Source organism: Odocoileus virginianus, chromosome 2, assembly GCF_023699985.2.
Source record: "Odocoileus virginianus isolate 20LAN1187 ecotype Illinois chromosome 2, Ovbor_1.2, whole genome shotgun sequence".
In the NCBI taxonomy this organism is placed as follows: domain Eukaryota; kingdom Metazoa; phylum Chordata; class Mammalia; order Artiodactyla; family Cervidae; genus Odocoileus; species Odocoileus virginianus.
The window spans coordinates 91,178,745-91,187,672 of NC_069675.1; the positions used below are offsets into that span (position 1 = coordinate 91,178,745).

The 8,928-nt window shown below is 54.3% G+C and overlaps 2 protein-coding genes across 6 annotated transcripts; one reads left to right on the top strand and one right to left on the bottom strand.

Annotated features, from left to right (window-relative positions):
• Positions 1–537: 537 nt before the first annotated feature.
• WDR38 (WD repeat domain 38) lies at positions 538–4,496 on the top strand. 5 transcript variants are annotated; one of them, XR_002310009.2, is made up of 9 exons: positions 538–827; positions 1,357–1,477; positions 2,406–2,522; positions 2,638–2,735; positions 2,809–2,891; positions 3,080–3,160; positions 3,353–3,484; positions 3,588–3,737; positions 4,090–4,175. XR_002310009.2 is itself a non-coding variant. In XM_020874197.2 (8 exons), exons 1-7 carry the CDS (start codon positions 759–761, stop codon positions 3,698–3,700), a joined length of 801 nt encoding a protein of 266 aa, XP_020729856.2. In that variant the 5' UTR covers positions 538–758; the 3' UTR covers positions 3,701–3,737; positions 4,090–4,175. The 5 variants fall into 5 exon arrangements, 4 of the variants coding, with proteins under 4 accessions (XP_020729856.2, XP_070308869.1, XP_020729837.2 ...); XM_020874197.2 differs by lacking the exon at positions 2,809–2,891 and having other exon boundaries at positions 3,283–3,484; XM_020874178.2 differs by lacking the exon at positions 2,809–2,891 and having other exon boundaries at positions 550–827; positions 4,090–4,496.
• A 5-nt stretch (positions 4,497–4,501) lies between these two features.
• RPL35 (ribosomal protein L35) lies at positions 4,502–8,609 on the bottom strand. Its single transcript, XM_020874212.2, has 4 exons — positions 8,502–8,609; positions 7,956–8,092; positions 6,853–6,934; positions 4,502–4,682 (listed from the first exon to the last, which is right to left on the bottom strand). Exons 1-4 carry the CDS (start codon positions 8,502–8,504, stop codon positions 4,533–4,535), a joined length of 372 nt encoding a protein of 123 aa, XP_020729871.1. The 5' UTR covers positions 8,505–8,609; the 3' UTR covers positions 4,502–4,532.
• Between the last annotated feature and the right edge of the window lie 319 nt (positions 8,610–8,928).

Genomic DNA, 8,928 nt, shown 5'->3' on the forward strand with positions numbered 1-8,928 from the left:
GAGCTCTCCACCAAGGATCTTGACAACTCCTGGGGTCTCCCGCCATGTCCTCAGATGGAACACTTCGTGCTACTGGGAAGGTTATCAGCGACTTCACTTTTTAACGTCCTGTGCTTTGCATACTGTCTCTGGCTCTCCACATCCTGGAGGGCTGAGATGAATATCTAAATATCACATCATTTCCAGCGGTTCAATGGGAGCATTTCCGCCCCGGTACTGGCCACTCCTGAAGGAAAGGGGTCTTTGGTCCTGGGTAGGCCCTCACGGGCACCTATATTATGTCACGCCTGGATCCCTGCGGGGCAGGGATGGGACTCCCCATTGGGCAGATGGGGAAACAGGAACCTCTCCAAGAGGCTTGTGGACCCTTAGCGCTGAGCCTGGCTGGATTCGGTGCAGCCAGAGGCTGACGCGGTATGCGGTGCTGGAGTGCCCTCTAGCGGCCGCCGGGCGCCACCCCGCCCCGCGGCCAGAGCTGCCCAAGGTCCGACTGCCAGCGGTCCGGGCAGGCAAGTTCCTTCTTGGAGCCATCCGCGGACCTGCCTGCTGCTGTCCCACTTCCCCCGGGCTGAGAACAGTCTCTCCCGGACTCCCTTCTCATGGCTTCCCAGAGACCCCAAAGCGGCTGCGCGCCCCGCCCCGATTGCCATGGAGACCGCTTGTACACAGTTTCCCCCTTCCCCTCCACCTTGTCCTAGGTCAGGCCGGACCAGCGCCCGCCTAGGAGGGAGCCCGCTGGGGCGGGCGGCCGCGGGCCCATGAACAGCGGGACCCGAGGGAAGCTGGCCGTGGGGAGAGTGAAATTCTTCGGCCGGCACCGCGGGGAGGTGAGGTTCTGTCGAGCTCTCCCCAGAAAGACCTTGGGCTTCTTGGCTTTCGAGTAGTTTCTGGTTCTGCGTAGTGAGAGATTGTTTCCTGAGCTCCAGTTGCAGAATGGGGTCTAGAATTCTAAGCTGTGGTTCCAGAGAGGGTTCAAACTACTGGCTGATTCCAGTGTTCTCTGGACTCTGGCTTAAGAGGGAACTCAGAGCATAGAGCAGATTTTAAACTAGTTCTGGGCTCCAATTCTAAAACGGGATCTTGGCTTCTAAAAAAGGCTAGCTCTAAAAAAGAAAAAAAAAAAAAAAGGCTAGCTCTGAGCCTCAGGCTCTGGTTTTACAAGACAGCAGAGAAGGCTCCAAGCTCTTGACTCTACTGCAGAGTGGTTCCTGGGTTCTGGTTGTTGAGAGTCCTGAAGTCCAAGCTCCGACCCCAGGCTCTTGGGGCAGTGTTTAGGGCAGGCTTAGGAGTCTGGAGTTAGGCATGAGCAGAAAGTGTTTCTTGCCCTGGGATAGGCCTTTTGTACTTTCCTTCCAGGTCAACTCTTCTGCTTTCTCTCCCGATGGCCAGAGGCTGCTCACGGCCTCCGAGGACGGCTGTGTATATGGCTGGGAGACTCAGAGTGGGAGGCTGCTGTGGAGACTGGGTGGCCACAAAGGTGAGGCTCTTCAGCCCAGATGGGGAGACTGAGGCCCATGGACCTGTTCCGGCATTCCGCGGAGTCTACCAGCATTTGAGCTGGGCATCCCAGCAAGATAGCACCGGCAGGGCTGGGGCAGGAGGGCAAGGAGATGGGACCTGGTCCCTTGGGTCCTGAGCCTGACTCTGACAGACCTGGACTCAAATTCTACCACATAAATCTAGGTAATACTACATTTATCACTTTAAAGTGTACAGTTCAGTAGCCTTATGTTCACTTTGTTGTGCAACTGGTCTCCAGAACTCTCATCTTGCAAAACTGCAACTCTGTACCCCTTGAACACATTCCTCCCTTCCTTAGCCCCTGGCAACCGCTGTTCTGCCTTCTGTCTCCAGTTTGACTAAGTGGAATCACATAGTATTTCTTCTGCTGACTGACTTCACTTGGCATAATGTCCTTCAGATTCACCTGTTTACCCACTTTTTTGACTGTGATTGAAGTCTTGTCACCTCTGTGCCTCTTATTTCTTTAAAATTGGGGTAATGGTTGCTATCCTATAGGATGAGATAATGCAAACAAAGTGCCTGGCTCCCAGTAAGAACTCAGTAAATGTAAATTATAATCAAGAAGACAAGGAAAATCTGATAGTTATAGGGCAAATTGGTTCATGTTATAATAGGGAAAGTCCAGGGGCTGGGGAGCCCAAACAGGATAATGTAGAACCTAGGCTGGGCTGAAAGGAGTTTCTGGGAGGTGCTTTTGATTTATTCATCTTCCAAAGGCATGGAAGCCCAGGAATTTTCCAGCTGGCTGGAGGATAAGGGTTAGAAGGGAGTGAGGAGAAGGGAGGTAGGCAATGCAACTGAAAAAATCAGCAGGGGTTTAGATTGCAAGGGCCGGACGTGGGGAGTAGTGCCTGTTCCTTGACCACGGCTGCCTGCCCCAGGCCCCGTGAGGTTCTGCCGATTCTCCCCTGATGGCCGCCTCTTTGCCAGCACCTCCTGTGACCGCACCATCCGCCTGTGGGACGCCGCAGATGCCAAGTGTCTGCAGGTCCTAAAGGGTGAGTGGGCTGGCGGGGGGACTGGGAGCCAAGCAGCCGGGCCTGGGTTCCCTTTCAGACCTTGCTGACTCCTGTGCCACCTTGCCTCTCCTCGACACTTGGCGGGTGTCTACAGGTCACCAGCGGAGTGTGGAGACCGTCAGCTTCAGCCATGACTCAAAGCAGCTGGCCTCGGGTGGCTGGGACAAGAGGGTGATGCTTTGGGAGGTGCAGGTATGTGGAGGGGCAGCCAGTGAGGCCTGGGATCCCAAGAGGCCCTCCTCACTGGTCACACTTTCCCAACCAGGAAAGGTTGTTCCATCTTCGCCACTGCCCATGCGCACACCTGGTGTTCCACTCCCTTGCATCTAGCTGCAGCCACCTCCCCAGGTACCCTCCCACCCACCCTTGTACCCCAACTCCTCTGCCATGAAGTGCCCCCTCCTCTTCTGTCAAGGCCCTGGAAGACTATCCAACCCCTACGCAGCATGAAACTAGCCAGGCAGGCCGGCATGGAGGGCCCGGGGTCTGACCCATCCGAGGTGGAGCTCTCCCAAACTCAGGGCTCTCTCCTCCAGTCAGGCCAGGTGCTGCGTCACTTCGTGGGACACCGAGACTCTGTCCAGAGCAGTGACTTCGCACCCAGCTCAGACTGCCTGGTGAGCCATCTCTGCCCTGGCCCCAACAAGATAAGGCAACTGGGAGCCCACACCCATTTTCCCACTTGGGCCAGAGTGGTTAAAATCCCACACCTTGACTTAGCTCTTCTGTCTCCTCTGAGCTGGTACCTGCTTCCTGTGGGCATAGCCAGCTGAGGAAGCAGGCTCCATGCTCAGGGCAGCTGTCTGCAGGCCACTGGCTCCTGGGATTCTACCATCCGCATGTGGGACCTCCGGGCAGGGACCCCTGGGATCTTCCATCAGAAGCTGGAGGGTCAGAGAGGCAACATCAGCTGCCTGTGCTACTCACCATCTGGCCTACTGGTGAGCTGGGCTGCCTGCCGACTGCAACCGAGGGTCATGGGCTACTTGGGGGACAGAGGATGCAGTCCCCGAACCTATATGCTCAGAGCTGTCTGCTGTCCAGGCATCTGGCTCCTGGGACAAGACCATTCACATCTGGAAGCCCTCAATGCGAAGCGTGCTCATCCAGCTCAAGGGCCACATCACCTGGGTGAAGAGCATAGCTTTCTCCCCTGATGAGCAGCAGCTGGCCAGCGCTGGCTACTCCCACATGGTAAGCCCCTCCAGGCCTGCCTTCCTGCCAGCCCCTACCCCCAAATCCCTCCTCCCAGAGCCCTCAGCAGGTCCAGAAATGTCCACTTCCCTATCTGCCCTCAGTAGAAGGCTACCAGGGGTAGGTAGAACCCAGATACCAACCACTTCTGTACCTAATGCCTGGCACTCATGTCTGCACTGGCCCAAATAGTGCTGCTGACATTTCTGACTCAACTTCAGGGCAAAGAAAATACTGCACTGAATGTCTACGTATTATGCAGCCCTTGTTAAACACATCTCACAGACAACAAAATTTGGTCAAAAGACACCAGCCAGTAAGACTTCCCTACCCTTCACCTTTTTATTTCCAGGTCAAAGTCTGGGACTGCAATACAGGAAAGTGCACTGAGACTCTGAAGGTAAGGTCCATGGCCAAAGCAAACAAGGGTGCAGTGGAAGGTCCGCTGGGGAGCCCTGCAACCCCAGGGCCCAATACTATGCTTTTGGCAGGGAGTTCTGAACGTGGCCCATGCCTGTGCCTTTATGCCAGACGGGAAACTCTTAGTGTCTGGAGCTGTTGATTAGACAAAATGCCAAGCCCACCACAGATCTCCACCGCCTCTCCATGCCCAGGAGGCACAGGCCCAAAATAACCTTAATAGAGCACCCAACAGATCCCTACGGCCAGGGCAGCAAGTGTGCTGGAGTCAATCGGGCGCCTGGTAACCACAGCCACCTCCCCAACAACTGAAGCCCCTATAAACACAGAGCAACGCCAGCCAGTGGTCTGTCTGTTTTATTGACAGCCGGAAGCTCAGGCCTTGACTGCGTACTTCCGGAGGGGGTACAGCCGCTCCTTCCGCTGCTGCTTCTTGGTCTTCAGGTTCTCTTCATGCTTGTTGAGCCGGCGGCGCATGGCACGTGTTTTCTTGGGCCGCAGATCCAGGGGCTTGTACTTCTTGCCCTGGGTGAGGGGAAGCAAGCGGAACCTGAGGACCAGGGTTTGGGAGCTACTGCAATACCTCAGGAAGCCCCAGAAATTGGAACTGAGGTGTCAGGAAGTAACTTGAGGGAAGTGTGTGTCGCGGAGATGTCTGCTAGGTACCTGTGGTGACCGTAACACTGAACACATGCATCTAAGGAGAAGATCTGACTTGGCCAAGGCCATCCTGCTACGAGGGGCAAATTTCCCTACCTTGGCTCCTGTGTTCAGGCCTGTAAAAGGAGATGGATCATCTCTCCATCTCTGCTCTCACTCCACTTCCTCCCCTGCCAGTCTATGCTAAGGCAGCTCTGATGGTCCCCTTTGTTCTGCAAAGACCCCCTGGGGCTTCTTCCATTTGAAGCCCTGTCCTGGGTGCTGGCTTAGCCACAAATGAGACCTGCTCCCTGCTCAAGGAGTTCCCAGCCCACCAAAAAACAAGTGGTGCGTAGCTGGGGAGGAGGAAAGAGATTGAGGAAGGTTTCACTCATGACTGACAACAGCCTCGAAAGCGAGAAACCTGAGCAGGCATGAAAGCCCTGGAGAGTGACAGCTCAGGCTGGGAAGTGCCAACAGCCTGGAAGGGTAGGCGCAGGGCAGGCGAGTGTGAGTTAATGGGGTTCAGGACATGAACAGCCTTGGTGCAGAGAACTGCAGGGAAAAAGCTACACAGGAGATGAGGGCAAGCTCTGGTGGGAACCTGAAAGTCTGCCTATCCACACCCCTCATACCAGCTGACACAGGTCAGGGCTTCCTGCTTCCAATCTGCTAAGCACCTAGAGCTCTGATGTCCAAGAAAGTAGCCAGAGCCACACATGCTGTTTACATCCTTCAGTCACTATAACCATGGAACAGGAACAGGGGGCCAGAGGTTAATGTATCAAAAAGTGCTGATACAGAGACCTCATCTCTACCGCCTGGAGCCCTGCCTGGCTGTATGGTAGAGTGTACTCACTGGATGGTCATGGAGGCAGTTCTTCCAGGCTATACCTCTGCAAGGTTCCCTCAGAGCCTGATAAACGTTCCAGACCCAATTCTCAGAAAAACCCACACACACAAATGTACACATGTCCGGGGATGGCAGCAAGCCCAGCACACAGTGGCGACTTTGACATGTCAAACCCTCCAGTCATTCAAACACTTAATTGGGTGTTGATGTGAAGCCATTTTGCAGTCAAAGCCCCCTAATCAGTAATCTTCAAGAGATTATAGAGTAATCTGGGTGGGCCTGCTTTAATCAGCTGAAAGGCCTTAAAGGCAAGGATGTGACTTTCTCCAAGAAATCCCACCTGAGGGCAGCAGCTTCAACCAAATCTTTTAGCTCTGCTTGCTCAGGATCCTCTCTTGCGGACAGAGGGCAGCTCCTCCACAAACAAACAAGTCATTCCCTTGTAGTAAACCAAATGTGTGCATGAAGTGAAAGTCGCTCAGTTGTGTCGGAATCTTTGCGACCCCATGGACTATACAGTTCATGGAATTCTCCAGGCCAGAATACTGGAGTGGGTAGGCTGTCCCTTCTCCAGTGGATCTTCCCAACCCAGGTCTCCTGTACTGCAGGCGGATTCTTTACTGAGCTATCAGGGAAGCCATGTGTGTGTACACATTCTATAAAATCTCCCACTGATTTAGTTTCATAGCTTAATACTAGTTTTAGGCACAACACCCAGAAAACAGTTGTTAAAAACTCCAGGCTGTGAGAGGCAGGCACCTGTTGTAATCTCACGGAAGCACTCAATCCACCCCCACCCTATGGGTTGGAATCTAAGCCCAATCACTCGTTTATTGCATGTCAGTGATGCCAGGCAACCTAACCCAAGTCTTGAGGTCCTCATTTGAAAAATGAGAATGCCAGATGCTTGGTGGTGACGGACACACCAAGACAATTAAAACATTTAAACAGTCAATCCTCATAGACTTCCCAAACTCACCCAGCTGGTGAGGTTTTATTCAAAATCCAACTCTATCCAGACTCCCACATCTTTGATTCCTTGACAACTGCAGCTGCATGCAGTCTGCATGCCACATGCTAGAAGGCTCTAGAAAGCCCAGTTCTAAGCACCCCAGCCAGAGCTCACCATACCACCCCTTGGGCCTAGGGAGAGCTGGAATTTTGCTCCCTGTAGCCCAGCACCGTTATCCCTTCTCCACTAACCTTATAGAATTTCCTGAGGTTCTCCTTCTGAGTCTGGTTAATGACGGTCAGTACACGGGCAATGGATTTACGAACCACTCGGCTACAAAACAAGACACAATCAGTGAAGATGGGTAAGACACACAGCACTCCCCAAGTTATCTATTTCAGGGCCTGACCCAGATGTTACAGGGCAGGGGCATTCCCCATCAGCTCACCCACATTCACCCAGGAGGTGCCTAACCCAGCCCAGGAGGGTGTTCTGGAGGCAATACATGAGCATCCCAGGAGAGGGGACATGAAGCAGCTGGCACAAACTGTTTTCGAAGAGCTGTGAAGTGTTCAGTGAAGCTTAATGAGGGGAAGTGAAGGGCAGCCAGGAAAGACCTTTTATCCTTGGCCATATATCCTAAGGGCTACAAAGAAGATCTAAGCAATGTGGATCTGAATAAGCTCACTGGAGGGAACCATGCCACAAACTGGGCCAATGGGAGGGGACAAGGCTGAAGACAAAAAGCTGGGGATAAATGAAACATGTCCTCATGCTGAAAGAGGGCTGATCAGTAAATGGCTGGTAAACATCCTCTTGATTCAGCATGCACCACCATGAGAAAATTACTGGGGGCCCATTTTATAGGAGAGGGGAAAGACATGGGTTGTTATGCCCTGGCTGACTAACTCCAAACTTATGTTCCTTTCTCAAGTTTTGATTCTTGCCTCCCCATACATCAGTAACTTACACTACAACTAAAATAAGGGGTGCAAAGGATCCCTCAAACAAGCCAAAGAGGCTGAGGAAAAACATTATGTGCTGGTGGGAGATAGAGGAATGGGATCAATTACATGCAAAGGAAGCATTAAAACAGGACTTTGGGGGCACTTAATTCTTCCGCTAGACAGTGAAGCCGTTACTCTAGGAAAAAGGACCACAGGTCAAAAGCAGGTAAAGGCACGGGTCGCCAGAGCCTCGGAGTGAGAAAGAGGCACCTAAAGAGCCTGAACAGAAATGGCGCCACATTCTGACCCACGGAGCCATGTAAAGGGCAGTTAAAAGAACAACTCCTTAAGCCAACATAGAAAGTCCCCTACGTGTGTCCCCGTACTCTGGCCGCCAGTTCACTTACATCTTGGAGAGTTTGGAAGCCGCGCCGCCTGTCACTTTAGCCACGCGCAGCTGGGACAGTTCCACCTTCAGGTCCTCCAGCTGTTTCAGCAGCTCCTCCTTCTTCTTGCCGCGAAGGTCTCGAGCCTTAATCTTGGCCTGCCCCACAGAGAGGGTTTGCGTCAAACACCTCCTCTCCACCTGCGTCGTGGTCCGCCCCTCGGAGCCGAGCGCCTTGCCCTGGGCCAAGAGGGCTCCGGAAACCCAGAACTACCCGCCTCGGGCAGGGCAACCCAGACCCCAGCAGACGCGCCCTCGCCCAGTCCTGCTGCGAGGCTGGGCCCCTACTGCCATTCAGCAGACGGAAAGACGGGGGCCCCGGGAGCCCGCGCATACCTCTCGGGGCCCGGACCTGAGGTGGGGAGAAGACTGAGGTGGCACTAGGCCACTTCGCAACGCGTCCCACAGGTCAGGCTGGCAGATGGGTTCTCAGGTCTCGCCACGAGCCCTCCATCCCAGCCCCTGAGCCCCACAGTACGCGGATGGCTTCCGATTTTTCCGCACTCACCATGGCTGTATAGTCCGCCTCCGCTGCCTTCTCGGAGGGAAAGAGGAAGAGGCGGGGCTGACCCCCACAACTACTGCCGGGTGGCGGTGGGCGTGGTCCATAGAGCGGCGGCGGGGAAGTCCTGGCTCCGCCCCTACTATCTCGCGCGGGCCCAGCCTGCCTCCCCACCCCCCGCCTCGAGGAGAGCTTTGGTACCGCCCACTCAGCCTCCGCCCCGCCCTAGGAGGCAGAGTCCCGCCCCGAGGAGCCGGAGTCCCGCCCTGCAATGAGCCTGTCTCCGTCTCGCTGAAAATTACTTTGTTGTAGTTCAGTCGCAAAGTCCTGTGCGACTCTTTGCGACCCTATGAAGTGCAGTTACGCCACTCTTCCCTGTCCTTTACTATCTCCCCGAGTTTACTCACTCATGTTCACTGAGTCGGTGATGCCA

Excerpts from the sequence above, each read along its gene's own strand:
- WDR38 (XM_020874178.2), top strand. The coding sequence starts at position 759 with ATGAACAGCGGGACCCGAGGGAAGCTGGCCGTGGGGAGAGTGAAATTC. Across the intron at positions 828-1,356 it reads TCGGCCGGCACCGCGGGGAG|GTCAACTCTTCTGCTTTCTC; the intron begins GTGAGGTTCTGT and ends CTTTCCTTCCAG. Across the intron at positions 2,523-2,637 it reads GTGTCTGCAGGTCCTAAAGG|GTCACCAGCGGAGTGTGGAG; the intron begins GTGAGTGGGCTG and ends GGGTGTCTACAG.
- RPL35 (XM_020874212.2), bottom strand. Across the intron at positions 6,935-7,955 it reads GCTTCCAAACTCTCCAAGAT|CCGAGTGGTTCGTAAATCCA; the intron begins GTAAGTGAACTG and ends CTTGTTTTGTAG. Across the intron at positions 4,683-6,852 it reads ACCTCAGGAAATTCTATAAG|GGCAAGAAGTACAAGCCCCT; the intron begins GTTAGTGGAGAA and ends CCCCTCACCCAG.